Source organism: Odocoileus virginianus, chromosome 3 (assembly GCF_023699985.2).
Source record: "Odocoileus virginianus isolate 20LAN1187 ecotype Illinois chromosome 3, Ovbor_1.2, whole genome shotgun sequence".
NCBI classification, from domain to species: domain Eukaryota; kingdom Metazoa; phylum Chordata; class Mammalia; order Artiodactyla; family Cervidae; genus Odocoileus; species Odocoileus virginianus.
Genome location: NC_069676.1, coordinates 64,162,854 through 64,190,664, shown reverse-complemented (window position 1 = coordinate 64,190,664; position 27,811 = coordinate 64,162,854). Strand labels below are relative to the sequence as shown.

Here is a 27,811-nt window from a genome sequence, read left to right as displayed (position 1 = left end):
CCCTGTCAGCATTAACTGGAGTATAAGAAATGGAATTTGGACAGACAGACAGACTCCTGACATCTGCAAACAGCCAAAATGTCCAAAGGGCCTCTGATTCTCTGGCTGATGATTGAACTTGGGCGGCTTTGTCTGAGTAAGTGTTCTCAGTCCTTCCATCCAAGAGTCCCTGAGGACTTGGCACCCTGTGATGGATTCCCATGGCTGATCTATAAAACAGAAATCCATTGCATTCCTGCATCCACTCAGCTTCTCTTTTTGGAAGGTCTCTCTCCCTATCTGTGACGCAGGGTTTATCTTGAGATCTTTGGATGTTTTAGGGTGGGGGTATTTATGTTAATACCAGAAATGGCAATTTAAGAAGAAATATAGATAAGGGATGGGATAGCATGGGGAAAAGAAATGTCCTTTCCAGGTGTTACTAGCACAGTAAACGCCAGGGGAATTTGTTCTGCTAAGAGCTATTATTATAAATCTTATTTTATCTTTATTTTTAGGATTTTTTATTTGCTTCTTGGTTTATTTTATTTTGCGGGGGTTCAGGTGTCCAGATAAAATTTATATTTTCCACACATGGTCTCCAGGTTTTGGATGATGCAAATGTACACACTCAGTGTGGATTGGTACAGACCCTCACATCCTGAGTTATAGGACGGGATGCTGTGGGCTGAGCTGAAGTCACATCTTGGTTATTATCCTTTGACACTGAAGACTATGGCCCTTTCATGTAAGAAAGGAGGGACCTGGATAATATCAGTTTTAACAGTCTATGACTCTAGGACTAGACAACATCTAATGTCCCTTGCAGTTTAAACAGTTCCTAGTTTCTGCACATGAATCTTTCAGATGTGCTTCATGAGAAAACACCTGTATTTCAAGAAAACAAACCTTTGTCCTACTGCTCTTTGTTTATTATTTTCCTCTATAACTCCATGCATTCTCAGGTCTCCAGCTAAATCCGGCTTTTTCTGACCACTGGTAGCCTCCAAACTGGTTTAAGTGAGACTGCTATGAGTTCCTGTCCTCTCTGAAGTCTCCCCATTAGAGAACTTATTACCCTGTAGTAGTTGTTCATTAAACCACCTCTCTCTCCAGATACATTATGGGAGTTAATGGAATGAAAGCAGTTCCTGTCACTTTCTTTATCATTGTTTTTGCCTGGTCTTATCTTGTCCTGTGGACTGGCAGTGTGGAGGCTTTGGTGATGGTTGCTGGTCACCTTTCCAGCCACTGGCTGGACACTGAGTGAGTGAGCTTCTCCAACCCTACTTGAAGAAGACGGTGCCTGGTGGATGATTTCTTTTGTTTTTTCAACTTGTGCCTTTTCTAAAATGACCCTTTAGAAGACACTGACTACTTGGACTCATTAAGGATCAGCGCTGAATCGCTCTTCAGAGATGCCAAATCAAACCCTTCACTCTGTCAATGATGCGATTGAGACCCAGACTGGGGAAACACCTTGAATAAGGTCACCAGCTAGAGTAGGAACCCGGCTAGTGCCAGAACCTAGGTTGTACCCACCATTCTGGGTAATTGCTGAAAAGAGAGATTGATTTAATTTCTTTGTTCAGGATAATTTTGCAGCTGGAAAGAACAGTCTCTTTCCTATTTCTACATTCTGATATGCTTGGTGATTTGTCTTAATAGCTTATTTGTTTCATGTGGCATTTAATGCTCCACCTCATGTGGACCTGAGGACTATTTCTGAGGCGAGCATGTTCTCTCCCCTTTGCCGCATGAAGATAATGAGATCAGGATTATTGTGGCTTTCCTCCAGAGAACACAAAAGCAGTAACTGGCAGAATGCGGTTTTCATTGTAAGCATAATGGGTGTTTTTCTGCCACACCTGCTTCCTTTTTTTAACATTAATTTTTAACAAATAAGTAATACAGAAATACCCTTGGTGAAACAATTAAATTGTTATAAAGCTAATATCCCCTTTGACACTACTACCCTCAACCCCAGTCTCTGATCAAGGAGATGCTGACTCAGTGAGTTGGATGTGTGTCCCGTCAGCCACTGTTCTATACATTTACTTTCATATGTCTGTGCCTGAAAATCCTGCAAACTGTCTTTTTAATGGTTTTGTATTTTAAATGTCATTTTGAAATTTCCACTTTTCATGCATTAATAAGCCTTGGAGTTTTCACACCATTAGTTATAAATGTCTCATTCTACTAATCTTGTATGTGTCGTTCAATGGACGGACTGTGCCGTAGGTTAGCCGCTACCCATATACACATGTTGATTCCATCCCACACATGTGACCTGGCAGTAAACATTTTCAAATTGGCTTCCTTGTGCCTGAGTGCTTTTCTGCAGTGGAAAACACACCATGCAATGTTTCAGGCTTAGTTCCATTCTAGTGTTAACCTAAACTGAAAAATTACCCCAGAGTGTGGCTGTACCAATTCACATCCCATTTCACTCCAGGTTACTCCTGTCATTTGCTTGATCCCTGACTGGGCAACACTTGTTATTATCAGTGTTCTAAATTTTTGCCAGTCTGATAAGGGAAATTTACTGGCCACTCATATTTCCTTATCTATCTATGAATTGCCTGTTTTGTCCTTTGCCAGTTTGTTTCTATCTAGAAGAGGCTTTCCTTAGTGAATATTGGGGTGCCTCCTTCTGTACTGTGATAGTTGGGAAAATAAACTGTTGAATTTCCAATGGAAATAATTCTGTCACTTATTTTTAAAATTAATGTACCAACTAGTTCTGAGAACAAGCTCATATTTTAGAAAGTATTGGTTTTTGGTGCACATGTTCTGCACTGCTATGACAGTTGAGGATGATGACAATTATTCCCCATCCCCCAGCTCCATGGGGTGGGGCAAAATGGGCTTCTATAGCATGTACAATGTGTGGACTATCTTCACTGCAGCAAGGAAAAGAGACGGCAGGTTAAGAGAAGGTCCCAGGCAAGTCTGAATTTACAGGATCTTTCATCCTGAGAGCAAACTTTGGAAAACCCAGCGTGCACATCGTTTGGCTTACTCCCTGGGCAGTTGTTAGGACGCATGCTCATCTTCTCTTAGATAAGGACAGCTGGAAGCTGCTGACTGCTGTGCCAGGTAGGAACACAGTGCTGCTGGCCATGTCTTACACAATTTAGCCATCGGGGTTAACAGAGGTAGTGAATGGAGAGTCTTATAGGAGGGCACCTTGAAGAAAACAATGAACAGAGATCTAGGTACCCAAGAAGGAGCAGGATGTCATCCTGACGATCTGGAGCTATGGCCTGCCTGGCTGTTCCTTCAATAGCTTGATTTGATTGAGAACAATCACTGATGCTCAGTTAAACCAGAAGGCTTAATATTTGCAGCAGTGGAAAAGTTTCGTAGATTCTCAGAGATGGAAGTTATCTTAGAAAATGCACAGAGCGAGTGTTCAGTGACCTTGGTTGTATACATTACCATGGGCCTCAGTCTTGAGACTCTGACTCAGGGTTGGGCAAGATAACAGGTATTTTTAACAAGCTCCCCAGGCCATGCTGATGATCAGTTGAAGTTGGGAAACACAGATACTGCATTTTTAAAATGGTGATATATTCCATTGCATATAGCTAACATGATCAACCTAATCTTCCAGATCTTTAAGTCACAGCTGCCATTGGAAATTCTTATGATTCCTCTCCAGTTTTTAAAAAAAAATCCACAAACTTCCACCTAATTTCATATTCTCTAACAACAAACAAATGGTCTAGAGAAATTAATTTCCAATCAAATTCCAGGAGATAGTGAAGGACAGGGAAGCCTGTTGTGCTGCAGTCCACGGGGTCACAAAGAGCCGAACACAACTTAGTGACTGAACTAAGTACGCTCTGCCATAGTACACTCTGGGGTAGAAGACAGAGGGAGACCCATTTGAGGCATTCATGTCAGTAGTACACGATCACTGCCTATTGACATACAGTGGCTAGAGTGCTACTTACACCTGTTTATATGAGTTAGGGCAGTTAGATTAAAGGGTCAGAATTTTCCACTGGAGAATTTGTTTTATTGAATGGTACTCAAGATCAGAAAATCCACAAATTAGCAAATTAATCAGCAAATCTGCAGCAGAGACGGGTTCAGACTCGGGTAGTCAGCTGTTCCCACTTGAGGGATAGCAGAGTGTGAAGTTAGGAGTTTGGTGGCAGCAAAGGACAGGCCAGAATTTCGGCTAAAGAAACATATACAGTACAACCCTCTTCATCTTCCTGGAAGCATCTGCATGCATGATCCCTGTGGAGCATATTTGAGAGATTTCAATACCTCACAGCTTAATTTTCTCATCTTTGCTCACAGCTCCAGAGGCATCACAGACTGTCATCAGAGGATTTTTGGGTCAGTCAGTGACTCTGCCCTGTATATACTCATCCTGGTCTCCGAATGGTAATAGTATGTGTTGGGGCAAAGGCGAGTGTCCCAACTCCAAATGCAATGACGAGCTTCTCTACACCGATGGGACAAAGGTGGTCTCGAGAAAGTCGCCAAAATACCAACTTCAGGGGATTATCCAAAGAGGGGATGTCTCCTTGACCATCATCAACACCAGCCAAGGTGACCAGAGTGTTTACTGCTGCCGCATAGAGGTGCCTGGCTGGTTCAATGATGTGAAGATGAACATCCGCCTGGATCTGCGGAGAGGTGAGCACACGGGGCTGTGTCTGTGGGTGGAGAAGTTCGTGTTCATGGGTCATGGAGTCAGAGGGTGGTGGCAGAGAGACTGAAGCTGCTTAAGCAATGAGTGGACAGATTAAACCTGAGACGTGTTTGTGATTAGAGGAGCCACAGTCTGGAGCAATTGCCTGTGGGAGCTGAGGAACCCACAGAAATGAATGAAAGGGTGGAGGGTGAGGAGTAGGGAGTAGAGAAAAGAACCAGTGAAATTCAAAGTCAATCTGAAGAGGGCAGTTGCTTCTTATCTAGGTAACTGAAGAAATTTGGGCCAAGGGCTTTCAGATCTGTCAGTTTTTATGTGAACTCTATTGATTTTGCATGTTAGCAGATTACAAAATTTTTTAAAGCACTGGGTGAACAAAATAAAATGTTTTGTTCATGCATTAGCTTCATCCATAAACCAATAGTGGGCTACTTCCAGTGAGGGAAAAGGGCAGGAGATTTGGAGACAATCATAAATAGCAGTTTTCAGGTGGTCTTTCCTTCTGCTACTATCAGCTGCTTTTGATAAAATTTGAAATATGGCAGAACTCCTAAAGATTTGAGCTGCATGCATGCATGCAGGGTCTATGGTTGAATTATGTAAACAATAATCACCATTCCTGCTAGTCTGGAATGGAGCCTCTCAAAGTCAGCTCTGTGCTCAGCCTGCACCAAGGACCAAGGATTCTTGGGCTCTGTTCTTAACTGGACTGGCATCTCGGAAGGCAAGTTCTCACTAGCCATATGCATAAGAAGCTTCTCAGGTGACTCTCATGGGCTCTAAAATTTGAGAAGAACTGATATGGATGCTTCTAGTTAGAGAATTTTGATAAGCACTAGTGTATTTTTCTCCTAAAGCAACTTTGTGAGATAGAAGGTATTATTTGGATTTGTTGAAGATAAATGATGCCAATCCAAGTCTTTGCTTTCCAAACCTGATATAACCAGCTATTAATATTATTTTATAAAATACTGGTTGACCTCAATATTCTATGAAATCATTTCTCAGCTCACTTGAAACTAATGATGTCTTTCTGGTCCATTAGGGTTAATGGAAATTTGGCATATTTAAGAAAGGGTGGTATATATAGAATATATGTTGCTAATGAACCCAAATTCAGATGTTTAGGGGGTGAGCAGTTTTGGTGTGAATCAATCTTTACACTCTTTGAAATTGTTTCTTTTAGATCTTGATTTTTTTTATTGTGGAAAGAACACCTAGAATGAGGTCTATTCCCTTCACACATTTTCAAGTGTACAATAAACAATTGTTAACTTGGGTACAGTGTGTGCAGCAAATTTCTGGAGCTTTTCATCTTGCTTGACTTAAATGTTAAGCTTGGGTTTCCTTTTGATGCAATCACTCATGCCACATTTTTGCAACATCTACTAGGTAGATCTACTGTAGATCTACTAGGAACATCTACTAATACCATGATAGGTAATAGATTTGTAGCAAAGAACAACATAAATTCCTGCTTTTCGCTTGTGGAGATTACAACGTACTAGGAGAAGCAGACATTATATAACAATCAACAAATAAATGCATGTTTAGGAAATGCTACAAAATCTGTGGTCAAGTATGAGTGTGCAAAAAACATTGTTATTGTAGACTGTGGATGACCTCTTTGCAGAAGTGACCTTTTAGCTGAGACATGTGGTTTAAGGAGGAGTCAGTCTAAGGAAGAGAGGGGCTAGGAAGCAGTTGGTACAAAGTTCCTCCAGAGGGAAGGTCAATAATATAGTTGAAGAACTGAAGAAAGGCCCATGGGCAAGGGAATGTGAGAAGAATAGAGTGGAGGCATGGGGTTGAAAAGAAAGATCCAGATCAAGTTGGGCCCTGTGGGTGGGGTTAGGGATTGGATCTTCACCAGAAGGGCAAGGAGAACTCAGTTAAAACAAAGTTTTAAGTTGGGGACTGACATAATTAGGTTTGTCATTGTCAAAGATTACTCTAGCCAGGGTGTGAAAAATAGGTTGGAAAGGCCAAGGTTTTGAGTTTAGAATCCCAGTTTTCATAGGCATTTTGATGGCCCAGGCTCATGGACCAGGTGAGGCTGTAGAAATATAGGCAAAGGGATGGATACCAGCAACATCTGTGGTGTTTCCCTCTTCCTCCATCTCCTCTTGGTACCAGACACATCTTCTATTGGTTACAGCCCCCACAACCACGCTCTCAACAACCACCCGCCGCCCAACCACCACCACCTACACCACCGCTGCCATGACAACAGCCACATCTGTGCTGCCAGCAACAGTCTTGACCACCTCTGAGCTCACATCCACACCACCACTTCAGATGAGAACCACAGCTGTGCTCACAACCACGGCCTCCGTGTGCCCTCTGACAACGCTGGGTTCTCTTCCCGAGGAAGACACGACACTGCTGACCCTGGAGCCTTCCACCGAGGGGCCCATCCTCACGGCAGGTAGCTGGCTCACCTGGCCATCCTTTCCCTTCCGCTGCTCAGGTGTATCCTGGATCCCTTGGCAGAGGGCTCTCCTACTGAATGGGGCAGCTCAGCAACTTGTTCTAGAGTCTGTGAGTGTGTGTGTGTGTGTGTGTGTGTGTGTGTGTGTGTGTGTGTGTGTGTGTTTGTCAGGGTTGGGCACCACAGACTGGACAGTTTAAACAACAAAAGTTTACTTCTCACAATTCTTGAGGCAAGAAGTCTGAGACTAAGGGGTCAGCAGAGTTGGTCTCTTTGGAGGCCTTTTTCCTTGATGTCTGTCTTCTTGCTTTGTACTCACATCCTCTTTCTCCTTTGTGTTTCTGTGTTCTGATCTCCTCTTTATGTGAAAACACCAGTCATATTTGAGTAGGCCAATCCATATGGTATCACTTTTACTTGTTTAAAGGCTCTATCTCCAAATACAGTCATGTTCTGAGTTACTGGAGATTAGGGCTTTAAATATGAATTCACAAGCAGGGGTGGGAGTGACGTGGAGGTGGGAATTCATCCCATAACTCTGTGTGTGCATGTGTGTGTGGGGGTGTGTGGTTTCATTAAATTGTTCCTTTTCATTGTCTTATGGTTTCCTTTTTTGTTCCTATTTTTTTCCCTTGTGTTTTTGAAAAATCAGCATTTTTAGTTCTCAACTTGACCTCCTAGGAGCCTTGCAGATACTTAGTAAAGAACCAGGAAATGTTACCCTGGGTCAGACACCAGTTCCATCCTGCCAGGGCTCAACTCTCTGAAAGACCTCCAGATGCCTTAAAATATCCCTTGATGATGAACTTCCTTCCTTCCTTTCTTCCTCTCTTCCGTCCCCTCCTCCCCTCTTTCTCCCTTTCTCTTCCTCCCTCCCACCGTCTCTCCTGAATCCTTCTTGAGCCTACACCTTGGAACTCTCACTGAGTTACTAGTTCCATTAATTATGGGCCTTTGTCAAAGCTCTCACCATGTTTCAAACTCTAATTCTGAGGTAAAGATATTAGAAAACAATCATGAGACAGCTCGAAGGCTTAGGCATTTCAACTGCCTCAATAAGGCCTGGATTAATTTAAACAACTTTACAGTAATGAATTGGCTAATTCCATTACACTGTAAGTACTAACCTAAGGTCCATGAACCCTAAGCAAATTTGTATGTTTTATTCCTTTAGTTCTTAAAATAATCATCTTCAAATACAACATTTACAGTTCCTCTAGATTCTAAAAATTACTTACAATCCTTAGAAAAAAAAAAACTCGAAATATATATGTGTTAGTCACGCCATCATATTTGACTCTTTGCAACCCCATAGACTGTAGTCCACCAGGCTTCTCTGTCTATGGAATTCTCCAGGCAAGAATACTGGAGTGGGTAGCTGATATGTCCCTTCTCTAGGGGCTATTTTTGACCCAGGTCTCCTGCATTGTAGGCAGATTCTTTGCATCTGAGCCAGCAGGAAAGCCTCAAAATATACATGGGGATCTGGGGCCATTTTTCTAGTTGTCTTTGTACTTGCCTAAAATAAACATAGAAAACTACAAAGACAACTATAAAAATTTCTTGGCACAAGCACCAACTTTTAGCTGCCTTTTATCAGACTTTTCTTCTCTTCCAGAACCAGAGACTGCCCTGCTCCCCAGGACCGCTCAGAGAAGCACTGAGGCGACTTCTCACAGCAGCACTGCCTTGCTCACATCCAAGGGTACGTGGGTGTGGCTCTCTTTCTTCCCTTGCCCCTTAGGTTGAGGGGGACCTCTGAACAGAGTGTCATGGAGTCTGATGACTGAAGACAACTTTTGGGTCCAGGGAGCCATGAAGCCCTCCTGGGATACACTGGTGTCAAGACTGTGTCTGTGGCTTGTTCCTTCCCATGGATTTTAGAGAGTGGGAGAGACCACTGACCGCGCTTCATTGGTTCAGTTCTCCATGGTAGATCATCTCTAGAATACGTGCCTGTCCACTCTAGGCTGGGTGGAGCTCTGCTCTCTCATCCTATTTCCAAACACACTGATCTTCTTTCTTGAAGCCCCAGAGGGTGGACTCACTTGACCCCGTGGCTCTGTATAGTGGAAGGAGTGTTCTTTTGTTCATTTGTCCTTTCTTCCTCCTGCCTGACTTCTTTAGGTATTTATTAATACTAGGGTCCAGGGGCAGAAAAAGGGCTCCTCGGGTCTCTCAGTGGTAAAGAATCCACCTGCCAAGCAGAAGATGAGGGTTTGATTCCTGGGTCGAGAAGACTCCCCTGGAGAAGGAAATGGCAACCCATTTCAATATTCTTGTTTGGAAATCCCACAGACAGAGAAGCCTGGTGGGTTAGGGTCCATGAGGTCGCGAAGAGTCAGACACAGTTTAGAGACTAATAGCCACAGCAGGAGCAGCAAGGGCAGAGAAAACCCTAAAATTAATCCACAGCCTTGGAGTTGCTAGAGGGGACTGCCTGGGCTTGATTATCAGCTGCTCTACTTTTCCCTGGGGTTCTCTGGCCTCTGTTGTGTAACCTCATGCATAGAAAAATTTAGATGAGTGTCTGGCTAGCTAGTAAGCATGCAAAAGGTGACTTATCTTAGTAGGTAGCAGGAGGATTCTTTACCACCGATTCACTTTTTCTTAGCCCTAAGGTGGATCATTATGCTCATGAACAGCATGAAGTCTAAGCAGTAAAATCATTTCAAATTTCAAGCACCCAAATATGTATGAGGACTTCTCTGTGAACCCAGGAAAACTGGGGGAGAAAAGCAAACCCTCCTCTGGTAATCGTCACGTTTTCCTTTCTTTGAGATTTTTACAGTAGCTTTTTTTTGGTCCCAGGGTTGGATGGTGGGGTACTGAGGATGGGGGACTTTTAGGACCATTTGTTCTCTTACTGTATCTCTCTGTTTAATAAACCAGCTCAAGCTTCACAGTCCAGAGTAAGCTGGCCTTTCCAGCAAATCAAAGGATTCTCAGAGGGAAAAGTGGTTGGAGATGAGATTTTATATCTTTATCTTGGCACTCCATTTGGATACATAGGAGTATGTAGCATGATACTTGGTAAAGACCTTTCAAATCTGTCATTCATTAAACATGGCTTACCAGGATCAAAATGATGAAGTCTTGACCTCTGTCCTTAACGGAGTGGGAGAGACAAGCTTACGTGGAGCGAGCCACCATCCAGTGGGCTTTGTTTGGGGGTAGAAGTATGAAGAGGTGACCTGGGGCCCCAAAGAAGGGAGAGAAGGGTTCTAACTAGGAAAAGAGGGCCAGGATGGCTTCTTTCAAAGATCCTTGAACTGGTTCTTCATGGATGAGAACATTTCAGTGAGCAGAGTGAACAGGCGGGGAGAACAGCCTGAGCAGAGATAGGGGGACTTATAGGAACATGGAATCTCTGATTATTTAAGAGTCTAGTTTAACCTAACAGAGATAGGAAGCTAGGAGTAGCCTAGATTCTTAAAGGACTGATTAATGGGCTGAAGAATTCTGATTTCATTCCAGGGTTCCAAGGAGCCATTCATGTGTTTGGAGTAGAGAATGGCATTTTCAGCTCTGTTTGGGGAAAACTTGCTCTGTAAAAAGTTTTAGATGTACAGGAGGGGAGTAAACCTGGAGGCAGAGAGGCTCCCCAGGAGGCTCCTGCTATAATTCAGACAGGAAGGAGTGTCTCGACTAGAATGATCACAGCGGTAACAGCAGAGAAGGGATAGTCAGAGCCGTTTAGGACTTGGAATTGAGGAGGCTCGGTGGCTGGGGTAAGAGAGGATGACTGATTCTCTGTACTTGGGAGATTAGCTGATGTGATGTGTTCACCAGTAAAGGAACCCCAGGAGGAAGAGTGAAAATCATTTCGGTGGTCTTGAGTTTGAAGTGTCCCTGGAAGATGCCTAACAGGAGGTTGGAGATGTGGGGCTGGGCAACCTACAGATGCCTTGGTGGGGATTGGTGTCTGATGACTGGCACCTCCCTCTGGTCAAATATCATTACTGTGATGGTACAGTGTAAGTGCTGAATAGGGACTTGCCACTATACCGAAGCTTTCATACATATCATCTCATAGGGGAGAGTTCAGGATTGTCGATATAATTTTGGAAGTCATTGATAACAAATGACGTTGCTGAGTGCTTTTAGGAAAAGGCTGGGCTTGATGCCATCAGTACATTATCTCATAGTCAGGCATTGTCCAGGTGTGTGAGGAAGATTGTACTGTTACATTCGGTATAAAGGAGAAGAAATTGAGGTGTGGAGGTTAAGACATTTGCCAGAGTTTGAACCCCAGGTCTCCTGGCTGTTGAAACTAAGCTATGAAACCCCTCACTCTATTGTCTCATTAGCAGAGGAGGTAACTGAAGATCCTTTGGCATTGTCTTAATGCCCCCTACAGGAATGGAAGGATGAAGGCAGACACCCCACCTCCTTACAGGAACAAGTACCTTGAGAGAGGATGTAGTGAAGGCAGAAAAGCCAACTGAAGATGCAGAAATGTTAGGCCTGTGAGCACTGCCTTGCTCACATCCAAGGGTACGTGAGTGTGGCTCTCTCTTCTTCTTCCCTTGCCCTTTAGGTCGAGGGGGAACTCTGAACAGAGTGTCATGGAGTCTGATGACTGAAGATGACTTTTGGGTCCTGGGAGCCATGAAGCCCTACCTTTGCAAAGGTAGAAAGGGCTCCAGGAGACAAAGGTTATGGAGTGTGTAGGTAAATGTGAGGAAATTCTAAATGCTGGCTAGTAAGATGCGGTATTTAGACAGTGACCATGAACTATGGCCGGAAGACCATTAAGGAAACAGGGTAAGCTTGTGGCTGGACACCCTAAAGTCCAATGCTGAGCAATTGTCAGAGAAGAAATGTTAGGTGTTCTTTCAAGTAGTTGGAGGGTGAATATTTAGAGAGGAGGCAGGGTGAGGGAGAAGGCTTGTCTTTGTATAGGAGAAAGAGAAACAATCAAAAATGGGAGAGGCAGGGTTTGCATCTCGATATGGAGATAGGAGACAAGGGAGTTATGTTGGTATAAATGAAAGGGGAAGAACAATCAGATCTCACGCTGACCTCCCAGGGAGGTAGGAGAAGACTGGGGAATCAAGACATTGAACTTTGAGATCACCCAGCCCATCTACACCAGGCCTGGCCATGGGCTAGAACCATAGGAAACTTATTCAAAACACAGATGGCCCTACTCTGCCCAAGACAGATAAAGTAAGTCAGGAAGAGAAAAACAAATATTGTATACCAACGCATACACGTGGAATCTAGAAGAATAGTAATGATGAACCTATTTGCAGGGAAGGAATAGAGACACAGACATAGAGACACAGTGGGGAACTGAGAGGGTGGGATGAACTGAGAAAGTAGCATTGACATGTATATACCACCATGTGTAAAATACATAACTAGTGGGAAGCTGCTATGTAACACAGAGAGCCCAGCATGGGACTCTGTGATGACTAGAGGGGTGAGATGGAAAGGGGCAGGGAGGCTCAGAAGGGAGGAGATGTATAAGTGTATATAATGTGGCTGGTTCCCACTTTTGTAAGGCAGAAGCCAACACAACACTGTAAGGCAATTATGCTTCAGTTACAGACAAAGCAAGCCAGAACAACAAAAGATTTGCAGAATGAGGACCTCTAAGGGTCCCCGGGTAAGCCCAAAGACCTGAAGCCCAGCCCTGGCCCCAGAGGGCATATGGGAACTGCCAGTGTGGTAGACTCTTTATTCTGCACGGAAGGAAACAGGCACAGAGGCACAAAAAACATCAAATAGAAGATGAAGTAGGTCATACATAGGACTCTCTTCTGGCTCCTGAATCAGAGCTGTCCCGCTTTCGCTGCACTATTTCCTTGAAGCCAAAATTGAGCCCCGTCAGAATTTGACACTTTCCAGGCCCTCGGTTTATCAAGGGCATAAAGGACTTGTCGGAGGAATTGGCACCAAGTTCTGCAGAAGGAGCAAATGAAGACAGGGGAAAGAAGCTAAGCTCATTTTCACTCACAAATGCCGGGGTTAGGAGGAAAGAAATTGGATGCAGCTGATTTCAAAGGCAACATCTTTCGCGAGGCATTAGCCGATTTGTTTTCTCTCAGGCCCAGTGCTCTTCCTGGGCTGGAATCTGTCGGGAGGCCGGCAGTCTGGGGATAAAGGAAAAACGACAAAGAGTGGATTCTCAGGATGCTTCTCTCAATAGTGTTACACTCTACCAACCGTACAAATGGTTTTTTCTTTCATTAATAAAGTTGGAATTGAATCGTGTAATTCTAGCATGTTCACCTTCAGAAAGGTCAACCAAATAAGATGAAAGAAAGTTGCCAAGCATTAGGGGAGGCATGTCCATGGTAAGGCAGAGAGTGAAAATGAAATTACATACCAGCCACTGAAACTAGAACTTGAAGCTGGCTCTAAGAGGGTCCTCACCCACAGTCAGCCAGGTGAGCTGGGTGATCACTGCAGACCACAGTGTCCCTTGGACACCAAGTCAGGCACTGGAGACATTCCTGGTTTCACAGGAGGGTGGGATCAGTGGATAAACCACAGCGAGCTCTGTGAAGAGGTGAGGAATCCGTTCTCCCACTGTGAACAAGTCAACACACTTGTGGAATCTTAACTCCTGTGATACCCAGATGCAGAAGAGGAGAATGGAAGTGGAATTTGTAATCAGACACCATTGTTCTACCTTTCGTAGCATTTGGCACTAGTTTTGCACCTTTGGGCAAAATACGAGACCTCTCTGGGCTTCAGTTTCCTTCTCTTTCAATAATTCTTCCCAAGTTTACTTACCTCATAGATTCATTTTGAGGTCCAAATATGAAAATAAATGTGAAAGTGCTTTGTGTATTTTCAACTACTTCCCTTACTGTATCAGCAGCAGCAGCAGCAACATCAATAAAAATTTTTAGAATCTCTTTCCAGAAACTTCACCCATCTAGACAGCAGAAGGCTAGGGTTCCATTCCAACTGGGCCACTTCCCACTGTGCCATGAAACAGCGTGGTCAGTCACCCTCCAGCACTGATCTTTTCAGAGCAAGTGTGTGTGAGCTCTTGCTATATATTCCGAAGGCCACAGCACCCAGAGTACAAGAGCTTGGGCTCTGCAGGTGGAAAATCCTGGCTCTGAAGTTTGCTTTCTGCCTTCCTAGCTCTGTCAGTTGAGCCAGTTGCCTGACATCTCGAGGCCATGACTCCCGCTGTGAGATGAGGACGGCCATGGTGCCTAGCACAGAGCACTCTGAGATCAAACATGGAAATCGCCGGGCACCGTGCTGGGCATCAAGGAGGCACGTGGTACCTGGTATCCACTTATGCCTGTTGTTGCTAATGTGCACCTTTCCTGCTCCCACAGTGAAGATTTATTGATCAGCTGGTGGGGGTAGAGCAGGGATAGGCATTGCCCTACAGAAAGGAGTCCAGGGTGGAAGGAGTAGGGATGAAGTCTTGTCTGTGTTTCACCAAGACATGCAGATACCAGCATGTGAAAGCAGTAGCCTGAGGTGGTGACTCTGGGCTCTCACAGGATGAGGATGCTTGTGTTGCTTGGAGGCAGTGGAAGTTGGAGGCATGGTTTGAAACTGGGTGACTCTTAAATAATGATGTTCTAGAATCTCTGGTGTCCTTGTTACCTCACCTGTGTGAAATGCTAAGTCATTGTTTCTCCCCTTTATGAGCCACTTTGGGCACCAATATTTAATTTGCTCTCTGTTTCCTTTCAAAATTAAGTAGATCCTACCCAATTTTGCCCTTGGAGGTAAGGAATGCCAGATTCACGTAGGTGATGCTCTGTTGATTGATTGAAGTTCATAGTACACTTGTCAACCATTCAGAGGTCTCCAAAATTTAAAGAGAGCATGTGAATTCAGTAGATGACTCTATTTTCAAAACATGTTTTGAGATTCCAGATCTGTCTTGTGCTGCCAAGTGAGGTCAGAAAATATGGGTTCTGGTCACTCACTTTCATTGTTACTCATCACTGTGAAACTTTGAGTGAGTGACACTGTCTCTCTAGATTTAAATTTTTCTTGATTAAAACAAGAGAACCAGAGGAGATAACTTTGAATTTCTTTCAAATCTAAAATATTCAGACTTTGGGATCCTTTTGCAGTCCTTTGGATTTTTAAGGCCATACCACAACTAATCCACAAGGTGGCAGCATAAGCCAGCTGTTACCTATGAAAGGTAAGAAACTTCTCTGAAGTTGTCACTTGTAAAATTCTGCTGCTGCTGCTGCCAAGTCGCTTCAGTCGTGTCCGACTCTGTGCGACCCCATAGACGGCAGCCCACAGGCTCCCCGGTCCCTGGGATTCTCCAGGCAAGAACACTGGAGTGGGTTGCCATTTCCTTCTCCAATGCATGCAAGTGAAGTGAAAAAGTGAAGTGAAGTCGCTCAGCCGTGTCCGATGCGACCCCATGGGCTGCAGCCTACCAGGCACCTCCGTCCATGGGATTTTCCGGGCAAGAGTACTGGAGAGGGTTGCCATTGCCTTCTCCTTTAAAATTCTAGGGGTGTGTTAAGATTGTATCATGGAACTGACTTATTTCAGAGTTAAATTTGTTTTAAAAGTAGAAACAGATGAGTCCCAGTGTCTATGAATTCAGTAACGAGTCAGCATACATAATATATGCACTGAGAAGATAGTGCCAGGTACTTTCTGGTGTGAAATTCAATGTTTAGAGCGTTCATGTTTTCAAATACGATTTTAATATGCCCTTATTCTTTTCTATTAGAGTGGTTACCATCATGATTTTTTGAGTCACTCGGAGTTGGGTTCAAATTTCTTTTTATTGTCTGTGTTACCTCAGGTGGAGTGGTTTAAATGTTCGGCCTCAGTTTACACATCTGTGAAATGGGTTTTATAAGCACCAAAATGAAATAAGTTACATGAAGTGCTCATCCCTATGCTAGGCCTGCTAAGGTGTTTAGTAACTGATTCTGGGAGGAAGGTTCTAGGAATTTTGAAGCACATTTCTGCTAAAAGACTAGAAATAGGGGCAATTTTCAGAATGGATTCTTAAAAAATTTTTCTAGCCTAAAAATTCAATGCCATTCCAAAACTGCACAAAGCACATGATTTTATTTGAGTAAGAGAGTGGGGTCTAGTCTACCCTCTCAGACATAAAACCACCTTCAAAGGAACTCTCTTATCATCTTAGGGTCTGAAGGCTTTCAAAATTGTGCTCAAAACTCATGGCATTCCCTGCTTCCACAGACATTGTTTCTGCACTGGTAGATTCACTTACCAGCAGTCAGCAAACTTTTCTGTGAATGGCCAGCTAGTACATCTACAAGCCACCATGCTGTTCTCTGTCACAGCTACTTAACCCTGCCTTAGTCTGCAGGAGCAGTTGGAGACAACACATGTGCAAATGATGCCTCCAGGCTTCCACAGCACTGTCTCAATGGACAGTGAAATATAAATTGCCTGCAGTTTTCATGCGTTATGAGTTCTTCTTCTTTTGGTTCCCCGCCCCCCCAACCATTAAAAAATATAAAAAGGATTCTTGACTCTGGGGCTGTGCAAAAACAGGTGGCAGGGGAATCTGGCCCTTAGACCATCCCTTGCAGGGCTCAATCCAGACTGTCCAGATAGTAGATCTGGACACTTTCTTAGAAAGGGCAGCTGTGAGTTTATTTCCATAGGTTCATTTTCCAGAGTGTGCACTAAACATCACCCCGATGAGAAGTCCTCTGAAGGGAAGGGATGTTTTCATGCCATACTGTTTAAGTGTAAACTTTATTTTTCATGTTCTGAAATAAATACATGCTCTCGTAAAAGAAAATGTTAAAACTATAAAATGGAAGTTTCTTGTTTTTCAAATATTTCCCCCAGTCCTTGCCCTAATGATTGAGATCAAGGGATAATTACTGTAACAGTTTGTGCTATGTCCTCTCAGATCTTTTTTTTCCCTTAACAATGTAGTATAACATCAATTTTTTTTTAAAGTTTTTCAAATTGTTTTCATAGTCATTCTTTCTATATTCTTTTAAATCATGCTTTAAAGTTCATTCAGTCTTTACTGCCAGGCTACTACATATCATGCATAGATTAGATTGAGCTATATAAAATGGCTGGTATTTAAGTCATTTTTTAAAAAAACTTCTTATTTTGAAATAATTTTGGACTCCCACAGACTTGCAGAAAACAGTACAGAGAGATCTATACTTTGCTCCAGCTACCCCTAGTGGTAAGATCTTACATTACAGTGAATTATCAAAAAGAAGAAATTTACATTATGGCAATAGGATTAACTTGACTACAAATTCTACTTGGATTTCACCAGTTTTTATATGCACCCATTATTATAAAAAAACATATTTGACCTATTAAAGCAACTGATATGTATATCCTATTTCATCTTTATATTCCTTAGACTTCAGATCTTGAGAGGTACCTTTTTTCTAGTAGCACCACAAACCCCTTCTTCGGCTGCAGGTAAATGAGTTTCTAACAGCTATCTTCAAAGTTTCACTTAGAATATCACTGTGGTCCGGCTTCAGATAAATGACACACACCCCAACAGTTTTCCCTTAACTGAGGCATTTTGCAGAGTTTCTAGTAATTGACACAAGATACACAGACTATTTTGAGCTTCCCTGGTAGCTCAGTAGTAAAGAATCCATCTGCCAATGCAGGATACAAGAGTTCTATCCCTGGGTTGGGAAGATCCCCTGGAGAAGGAAATGGCAACCCACTCCAGTATTCTTGCCTGGAGAATCCCGTGGACAGAGGAGCCTGGCAGGCTACAGTCCATGGGGTCACAAAGAGTCAGACATGACTTAACAACTAAACAACACAGAACATTTTATAAAGTTTTCACATTTGAGAAAATTTAGAAATAATTTAAAGTATTAATAAAAAAAATTGATTTGCCTATAATATTTCCACTCAAAGTCAGATATAGTTAGCCTTTTGGATTTCTTTTTAGGTTTCTTTGGGAAACAAGAGCTATGTATCTGTTTGTATATATATTTTGAAGTATTTATGTATTCATTCCCTATACTAAGTATAGCTTTATATCCTTAAAAAAAATAGTATGTAATGATAATTTTCTCAGGTCATTCAAATACTTTGTAAAAATTTATCCAGAGATATAAAGGTTAAATGGGACATAACAAAATCAGTTGGCAAAATAGCAGCATTTTCAGATGAGTAAACTGTGGCTTAGAGAGAGAAAATATCTTACCCAAGGTCAGAGAGCCAGGAAGTCTGGGGGAAATATTTAGTGGTGGTAAAGCGTTAGGGAGGCTGACTGGTAGTCTCACTGTGCTCTGAGGTCTAGAGGTGATTTTTTAACAGAAACTCCATTTTATCAGAGTACCCATGCATACCCAGAACTCAAGAGCCTAAAATTAAACCAGAAAACCATACTAACTTACAGTGAGAATCTAGCTGCCAAGGGGGTCCCAATTTGCGGTTTTTGTGTGTGTGTGTAAATATATTCGCACCTTGTAGGAAAATCAAATATTAATCAGAAGCATCAGTGAGTGCCTTTACCTGGGAAAAGCATGGTTAATTTTTAAGATTCTTTTGTTGTTGTTATTACAATTTTACTAATTTAAGATAGGTACTACACATATGTGGCCAAAGTACAAAGCGTACAAAGAACTTGTAAAGAAAAAGTAACTTTCCTTTCATCCCTTGAGCAGACCCACTGATGTCTAGGAAGATCTTCGAGGCCAGGGTCTCTGTGTTAGCTTTCTGTTGCTGTTATAACAATTTACCAGAATGGTAGTCCCACGGACGGAGGAGCCGTCGTCCCTGGGCGGCAAAGAGTTGGACACAACTGAGTGAGTGAGCATGAGTGGCTTAAAACAGCACAGATTGTAATTTACAGCTCTGGAGGTCAGAACCTAAAATCAAAATGTCGACTGGGCCACTTTGCTTCTGAATTCTCTAGGGGAGAATCGAATTCCTTGTCTTTTCCAGCTTTTAGATGTCACTTGCTTTGTTTGGCTTTGGACCCACTCCTCCATCTATAAGTCAACAACGAAACAAATCTTTCTCTCTGACCTTTTTCCCCATCATCACATAATCCAACTTTGGCGTTTTGACCGTCCGTTTATAAGGATACTTGTGATTGCACTGGGGCTGCTGGCTAACCCAGGATAGTCTTCCCATCCCAAGATCCTTCACTTCCTTGTATTGCAAAGTCTCTTTTGCCGTGTACATATCCCAAATTTCAAAAATTAGAACATGATTTCTTTGGGTGTCGTTACTCTGCCTACCATAGTCTCCAAGCAACTCATTCTTTCCCTCTTGACCAGAATAATAATGTATTACAAGCGGTAAAACATTTATTGACAGTTTGTTCAATCACACCTCCACCTAGCATGTACATGCTGAAATATATCCCTCTCGGATAAATGTTGCAAGGATTCAATTTAATTAAGTATAAACAGGAGCTCTCAATTTCCTCACTCCCAGTGGATGGCCTTGCACAGTCCAGGTGAGCACTGAACCCTCTCTGGAGACCGCTGTTCTGGACCATCCCTTTTCTAGATTGAATGCAAATCATTATACTGAGCATTCCTTCTCGCCTCAATGTGACATGCAGTTTCTAGGGTACAGTTGTGCTTGAACTCCACTGTAATAAAGGTTGTTAAGAGCATAGACGTTGGTGTCCATCTGACAGGTTCAAATTCCAGCCCCATCACCTTCTACCTGTCTGACCTTGATCACATTGCTCAACCCTTGGAACCTGGCAATATGTGACAATATCTTTCCTGCAGGGTTGTTCCTAACGATTAAATTTTCAGTGGAATGCTAGTAATAATATGATATTAGATTAATGCTCTTTTGAGCTTAAATTCCAGGCCTTGCAATTCCATTTAGTCTTCTTACATGTGCTCAGTACCCATTTCCTGATTCCTTCTTAGGCTCCCTCATCCTTTTATGCCAGTTCCCTTTCATTCCTGCATCAGGTTCCCAGGGCTATGGTAATAGGATCACAAACCAAGTGGCTTAAAACAACAGAAACTTATTCACTCACAGTCCTGAAGGCCAGCAGTCTGAAATCCAGGTGTCAGCAGATCCCTGTCCTCTCTGAATTCAGCCTCTAGAGGAGAATATTTCCTTGCCTCGTCCAGCTTCTGGTGCTGTAGGGAGTCCTTGATTTATGGCAGCATCACTCCCATCTCTGCTTCTGTAGTCCATGACCTTCTCGACTGGATCTCCCTGTGTCCTCTTCTCTTCCTAGAAAGAGACCACCCATTGGTATCTTTGAGGGCCGCTCCTAAATCTAGGATGACTTCATCTGAAAATCCTTAACTAATTACATCTGTAAAGACCCTGTTTCTAAATAAGGTTGCAAGATGAGGTTCTGCTTGCACAGGATTGTTGAGGCAGTCAGGAGGTCTGCCCACTGTGCTCACGGGGCCATGTTATCTCTGCTCTTTGTTCTTAATGAACTCACTCCCTTCTGAAATGCCCCAGATCTGGAAATGTGGGCACTGCAAGCACAGGGTTAATAGCCGATTTTTATAGCCTTGAGACAAAGAAAATTCCTTCTGGAAGGTTGGAGTTAGGTGATTGGTTGGGGCACTAAAGGGTGTTTACTGGAGTGTGCATCTTTGCCTAACTGGAAGTCAGGAAGCTTGTTAGTGATGACCAGGGGTACTTTGGGCAATGGTTACAAAGGGGCTCAGTCAGTTTCAGAGGTCACCTTGGTTCTGGGCTCTGCTTCTAAGGCCTTGGTGCAAGGCCTTGCACCTGTGGCTGGGGCAGGACTCAGCAAGATTTTGGGAGGTATGGGGACAATATTCCACCTCCTACAGTTGCCCCCTGACAGAATTGCTTTTCTGGCAAGTTCTGGGAGGGCCCTGCATTCACCTGAATGGGCTCGTGGCAGGATTCAGGGCCTTGAGAGTGTAAAGCCAGCAGAACCCAGAAGACAAGAAACAGTAGTCTGCACCTGACTCCCACCCCTGCCGTTAGCATCGCTGCTGTTCACGAGGAAGAAAAGCCAACCATCCATGTGTATTTCTTGTTGCTTTTTGGTGTTTAACGCTGCAGTCCTACAAGGGCTTCCATTCAGGTTTCTGGCATTTTCAGAAGAAAGAGGGGGAAGAAAAGGAGAAAGAGAAGAGAAAGTACTCTTCGGTATCACTCAGCAGTGTTTGTCTCCCTTGAGAAAACTCCAGTTTAAAATACAGATTAGCTCCGACAAAACCAACCCAGGCTGACTTTTCTCTTTGATGGTTTCAATTTTGGGCTTACCCATCACAAATGATTGTAATACAACAGGGTTCTGTCAGACCAGGGTAGAAATTTTGAATATTTACCTGCAATTTCCAGCTCTAGGGAATAATAGCTAGGAGAAAAACAATATTAACTAAATTGCAGGATATGAAAACATGCTGAACTTCCCCCCTCTAAGTTTTCTGCTCCTAGGCATTCTACTAGTCACTTTCCCTTGAAACATGCTCTCTTGTATCAAATTATAAACCTTACAAAATCTGTCACATTTCTCCTTTTGCCTTGAGTGTGAGGAAGCTTGGGGGAAACAGTGATCAATTTCAAGAATGATTAGCCTGGATATTTGTTACATTCAGGCCTCCTCTATGTGTGGCTCTGTATGGGAAGTTTTTCTTGCACAGATGCCTTTGCATCCCTGCCGGACATTCCCCCCTGCCCTGGGACACTGCTCTCACTCCCTGCTCTCTGCCTGCTTCCTATTCCTTCTCCTCCACCTCCTCTGACTCCTCTTTCTGGACACGCAGCCCTGAGTTTCTTGTACACTCTGAGGTTTGTATCTGCTCCCTGGATCCTGATGACTCCCAAAGCAGTATCTCCAGCTCCAACCTCTTCCCCAGTTTGATTCAGATTCAAATCCGTCAGCTGCTTATTATGCAAATAGTGTTTGCATTGTCCTTGGGATACCTTGCATCAGTGTCTCTAAGTTTGAGCTCCTCACCTTTCTCCCCCTGCCTCGCACATCTGCTCTTCTCAATCTGCTGACACTGGGTCAGGCAATGGCCCAGTGTCACGAGGAGGAATAAGCTTCAAGTTATCTGAGACTCATTTCAGTTCTGAGACTAACTCAGCTTTGAGTTATCTGAGGCTTATCTCTTCCAGGAGATAGTGAAGGACAGGGATGCCTGGGGTGCTGCAGTCCATGGGGTCACAAAGAGTTGGGCATGGCGTAGCTACGGAACAACAACAACCCTTCTCTAATGTGCTGTAAATTTCATGCGGGTGGGGCCATGCCATATTCATCTCTGCATTCTTATAATGCCCGGCACCATGCTTAGCCCTTGGTAGATTCTGTTTTCCTGGTTGAACTCAACTATGTTACAAATAAATGATTCCATGTCTCAGCTTAAATTTCACATTTTCAAGAATGTGACCCTCGAGAACAGGTCAGTCATCCTTATGATATATTCGTCTGATATCTTATAGTATCTCTGCCCAGAGTTTTGCACAGTTATTTTTCCAGCTATTCACAGTATTTGTTTAAATTTGGTTGTCTTTACTAAGTTGTAAGGGACTTACTAAAGAGCCTTTACTGGTTGCTCAAAGGTAAAGAATCCACCTGCCAATGCAGGACACAAGGGTTCGATCCCTAGGTCAGGAAGATCCCTTGGAGAAGGAAATGGCAACCCACTCCAGTATTCTTGACGGAATTCTCATGAACAGAGGAGCCTAGCGGGCTGCAGTCCCTAGGATCGAAAAAGAGCCAGACAAGACTTAGCAACTAAACAACAACTAAGTTGTAAATTCCATTGAGAAGGTCGACAGTACGGCTAGAATAGTGCATGGCCTATTATAAATGCTTAATAAAAATTTGTTAGCCGATAAACCGAAAATTTTTCTTTCAGGATAAAAGTCCTGAATTTACCACTGGTGGTTAAAGAAAAATTAGTTTCAATTGCCTGGTGGCCTAATGACTCACTCTACCCATCTATAAAATGGAGATGCTCCTGGGGGATAATGTTAGACAGCAGATGAACTTTAGATAGAAACATATCAAAACAAAAATGGATAAATAAAGTATGCAAAAAAGGAAAATCAGGATTAAAAGATTAAGTACATCAACTAAAATGTTTCAGGATGTAGCATTTTATTCTCCCATAGGAAATATAAGCATTATTTTCTCTTTCTCCTCAGCACCTGAGACATCATTTCTTGTGCAAAATGAAATCGAACCAGAACAGGTAAAAATTTGCATGAAGTATTTTGAAGTATATGACTTAGAGTTTTAAAATCCACAATAAATGTTTGCAGAAATGGATTAGGGGAAGCATATCTATCCAAGGGCAAAATGCATTACAACTGTTATGAAATAGTGAAGGAATTTGTAGACACTCTTGGCAGAAATGACATTGATATCATCAATTCTATATGTATAGATGCTTTGAAAAGAAAAAAATAAATATATATATATATATAAACATTGAAACCATTATGTGGCCCCTCTGGTGGCCCAGGATTAGGGACATCCTGCAGCATCAACACCTGTCTCCAGCATTCCTCTTATTTTCTGAGCTTCTCCGTCGTTCATTTTTATTACTACAAAAGTGATTCAAACTGCTTCATGGGAATCCTTCAGGCAGTATAAACAGCCTATAAAGGAAAAGTGAAGGTCTCACCCCTTCTTCCTTCTTCCCTTTCTCTCTCCTCAAAGAGAGGCGACTGCTCTGCCTTTACTGCCTTGTAAGAGAAGGGACTGGCAGTTGAAGGGATGCAGCCTGGCCTGGCCAATGGGACCTGGTGTAGCCCCCAGGGAACTGGATGCTGCCCATAGAGCGGTGCTTCTCAGACTATTTGGTGTCAGGACCCCTTTATATTCCTAAAACTTAGAACTGAGAAATTAAAAACAATATGAATTCATTAAAAGGGATAACAAATATGTTAACGCAAATCATATTTTATGAAAAATAAGGACTTTTCCCAGGACTTCCCTGGTGGTCCAGGCGTTAAGACACTGTGCTTCCAATGCAGGGGGTGTAAGTTTGATCCTTGGTTGGGGAACTAAGATCCCACATGCTGTGTGGCGTGGCCAAGAAAACAAACACAAATAACCTACTTTTTCCTGAATGAAAAAAATATTAGTGAGGAAAGTGGCATTGTTTCATTTTTGCAAGTCTTATTAATGTCTGGCTCAGTAAGCGATAGAGGATCTCATGTCTGCTTTCATATTACATCATCAGAGCCTCGACACCTTCACACCACAGGTCATACAATCGCAACCTCTGGGAAACTGGAATGCAGGTCTCATGAAAGAATGACAGTAAAAATAGCAAATAATGTGTCCTGAAAATCATTTTGATCTCATGGAGGGATCCCCTGGCTATACTTTGGGAACCACTGCTGCAGAAAATTTGAAATCGAGTTCCACTTTCTCTTTTACCTGGTTACCTCTAGAAGTTTAAGTCACCCAGGAGAAGAACTGAACAGGGTAGGTTGAACTGAAAGGATTTAGGCGATGGCCAGCAAAGTGACTTGACAGTGGAGAGCATGGCTCACAGCAATCTGCCTGATGCTTAAGAGTTAGGAAAACTGGGGGCTCTGGGTAAAATGTTTCAGATAATCCAAGATTTGTTTTTAAGTTTAACTTGTAAGGCTGGCTTTGTTGTTGAGATGCGTTGGGCAAAATGTGGTGGGCTGCAGGGAGAGGGGGACACCACTGGCAGGCATGCTGGTGATGGCAAACAGGGAGGATGATGTTGGGAAGCGAGTGGCTAATGTGCTTCCCTGTGTCTCACCAGATGAGAATGGCCAGCAGCAATGAGCTGCTCATGATCATTGCTCCCTCCCTGGGATTCGTGCTGTTGGCACTGCTTCTGGCATTTTTTCTTCGAGGTAAGGAGGGCAGGACCAGGTGGGGGGAAGCCTTTCAGAGCTTTGGAAACTCCAGGAGGATCTGAGAGTGGATGGATTTTACTTCCTGCCCCTGTCTGCTCTCCCCTGCCCCATTCCTTAGAGTCCCACTTCTATCATTGCCTTCATCTATCAAGGAGGATAGCAGGTAAACTCATTCTCCCTAAGATGCCAAAGGCTTTGAGCATCACCTCCTGATAGAGTTTATGTTTTGAGAAAGAAAAACAACATAAAATAAGAGCACCTTTGTTTATTGGACACTTACTTTGTGTGTTTTCTGATGCTGTATTTTTGACATCTAATTCATTTCATCCTCCTGACTCCCTTAAGTGGGAAGTACTGCCTTATCACTGTCTTGGGGTGGAGGACTCTTCTGGTTGGGAATGCCTTCAGGAAGAGAGCTGTGAGTCATCCTAGTCTTGAATTTGTTCCCTTAAAGTAAAACTTCCTAACCTAAGACTCAGAGAGACAACTCCAAGGAACCAGTAAACTCCTTGAAATGGTCACATCTGTATTTTTCAGGGGGTAGGGTCCATGATTGTCATTAGATTCTCCAGCTGGTCCACAACCTTGTATCTTCCCTCCCCCATCTTAAAAAAAAAAAAGTTTTAAAGCAATGCATAAGGAAGTCATGAACCAGGGTTTATTGTCTTCATGCAAAGTACAGGCACATAAAATGGTCCTGGAAAAATGGGGGAGAAAATTTCTCTATAGTCATTAATAGAAGCTGGTAGTAAGTGAGGATCTCTGACTAGCAATAATCTTCTCAGCCTGTTTGAGCAACAATAGTGAAACTTATGTGTCTCTACACCTATCCCTAGTGAACCCTGCAAAAGGAAATTTGGAGCTTAGTGGACATTTGCCATTAACCATCATACAAAGTCATGTTACAGTTTGGGAAATTCTGGGTATATGTCCTAAGGCAGTATTTTAAAACCCAAGTGAGTAACTGAATTTAAGTAATTTAAGAATAAATCCGCTTAGGGAATTCCCTGATGATCCAGTGGTTAAGACTCTACACTTCCAATGCAGGGTGCACAGGTTCAAACCCTGGTCGGGGAACTAAGATCCCATAAGCCATGCTGCATGGCCAGAAATAAGGAACTTAAAACCGTTGTCTGTAATGTTGGAACAATCTTGTAATTGGTGGGCAGTAATGAGGGGCCAAAAGAAGTAATCATCCGATCTGGGGAAGGAATGGCTTTCTCTGCCAAGTCCAGTTCCTAAGTTTCTACCTTCGGACCACCCCTGCTCTTCATAAGGTTGCTCTGTGCTTCCCCAGCATTTTGTTCACATAAGTACACCTACTCTGCTTCTAACATGGCCTTGTCTTTTCAGGGAAATTCAGGAAAGCCAATTGTTTCCAGAAACACACCAGGTAATTCATCTTGCATGACTGATTGCTGTAACGATTGTATAAGCTGTTGCAAATGATCAGATACTATTCAGCGGTTAAATGCCTTGGGCTTGCATTCTGATTAAATATAGAGTTGGAGAAATATGGCCTTCGAGGTAAAACAGTTGTGGCAATTCAGCTTACATTAACCTCTGCCTTGGTTAACACTGTGGTATTTGTCCAATATGCAAATATATTAGCAGCTTGCATTAACAGAAGTATGACACAGAAAAGAAGGAAGGTGATATGCCATTCTCCCCATTATTTTCTCAACTCTGGGTGACTCACTTCAAAAGGTCATTGTTAGACTGGAGTTCATGGAAGGAGCATTGGCAGCACGGAAAATGAAAAAACCATAAACAGTTTCATTCCTGGGATTTAATTCCTCTACCAAATTAGGCCACAGGACCAGTTTTTTGTTTTGTCTTTTAAAAAAAAAAACAGTTTGAAGAGCCTCTGGAAAGTGATTTTACATATTGTCCTGTTACATAGCTTTTTTGGAAAAGAAATGAAAGGATTTTGTGTAAACTGTTATTAAGAACTTCCTTTCACTTAATAATTGCATCAATATTACAATATCTATAAATAAGTAAATAGTAATAAGTAGGGAAATTGAGGGTTAGAAAGGTAACTTTTCAAAGTCATACTTGGAGGTCCTCCTGGTAAACAAACACATTTAGATAATGGTTTTATGTTTCAATAACACAAGAACTTTAAATCTCCTTATTATAATAGATAGGCAAAAAGCCTTTTATCTCTTGTGGCCTCAGTTTTGCCATCTGTGAAATAAGAGGCTTGGACTGGATGGACTCTGAGCCATTTTGACTCAAACAGCCCTTGGTTAGTCATTTTGTAATTTGGCAGCATCCACTGGTTGCTGGTTTTGGTGGTCTCACCAGCAGGCTCTCTTCTCTCTTTACAGGCTAGACGATGTTGGAGAAGGTAAAGAAGTCCTCAGTGGAAGAGAGGATGAAGATGGTCTTTTCACATTGTAATGTGCCCCTTTTTCTTAGGACTGACGATGTGGGTAATGACGCGTGAATCATCGAAATAAGTCTTAGAATTTTTTTTTTAATCCATCTATTGCCCTGGTGTCACTGATCCGTCCTGCTTTAGGTTCACAAGGGAAAGTTGTTTTAGAGACCACACTTCCTCTGTCTCATGGTTTAACCTCTGTAGTGTCACTGCTGTAGTAGTGACATGTAGACTTAGAGTGTCACAAGTCCACTTGAATGCCTTCAGTGACGGTGAACTCACTATTGCACCTAAGGAAGTCCATTCAATCTCAGGGCACTTCTGAGACTTAAAAACATTTAAAACAAAGTCCACGGAATCACACCATCATTTTGACTTACCTCTAAAAGGCCCAGATTTTCTATTATTTTCCATTCACAATTATGTATCTTTAAAGATGACCATAGTGTCACATCTTAATTCTTGCTTGGGGAATTTAATTTTGGAAACAGGCAAGAGTTGATCAGAGTAAGGGAAGGTGAATAATGTGGATGTTCAAACAGGGCCAGTCCCTGGATGATGTGACTAAGGCAGTCCA

The 27,811-nt window shown here is 42.8% G+C and overlaps 1 protein-coding gene and 1 long non-coding RNA gene across 3 annotated transcripts in view; one reads left to right on the top strand and one right to left on the bottom strand.

Annotated features, from left to right (window-relative positions):
- LOC139034443 (uncharacterized) overlaps positions 1 to 14,954 on the bottom strand; it is a 36,740-nt gene extending 21,786 nt beyond the window's left edge. The window contains exons 1-3 of one of the 2 annotated variants that reach the window (XR_011486946.1): positions 13,830 to 14,954; positions 13,048 to 13,183; positions 3,929 to 4,230 (exon numbers count right to left, since the gene is read on the bottom strand). This is a non-coding gene — a long non-coding RNA (uncharacterized lncRNA). Of the gene's footprint in view, positions 1 to 3,928; positions 4,231 to 13,047; positions 13,184 to 13,829 lie in introns of those variants that run through there. The other variant, XR_011486947.1, reaches the window with a different exon arrangement.
- Positions 28 to 27,334, top strand: TIMD4 (T cell immunoglobulin and mucin domain containing 4). Its single transcript, XM_070465693.1, has 8 exons — positions 28 to 136; positions 4,294 to 4,635; positions 6,810 to 7,079; positions 8,701 to 8,787; positions 23,151 to 23,197; positions 24,752 to 24,845; positions 26,202 to 26,241; positions 27,182 to 27,334. Exons 1-8 carry the CDS (start codon positions 79 to 81, stop codon positions 27,252 to 27,254), a joined length of 1,011 nt encoding a protein of 336 aa, XP_070321794.1. The 5' UTR covers positions 28 to 78; the 3' UTR covers positions 27,255 to 27,334.
- Positions 27,335 to 27,811: the final 477 nt, after the last annotated feature.

What these genes read in the sequence shown, in the direction of transcription:
- TIMD4 (XM_070465693.1), top strand. Translation starts at nt 79, where the DNA reads ATGTCCAAAGGGCCTCTGATTCTCTGGCTGATGATTGAACTTGGGCGG. An exon ending in CCGCCTGGATCTGCGGAGAG is followed by an intron (nt 4,636 to 6,809) that starts GTGAGCACACGG and finishes TATTGGTTACAG; the next exon opens with CCCCCACAACCACGCTCTCA. An exon ending in TGCCTTGCTCACATCCAAGG is followed by an intron (nt 8,788 to 23,150) that starts GTACGTGGGTGT and finishes CTTTCTCCTCAG; the next exon opens with CACCTGAGACATCATTTCTT.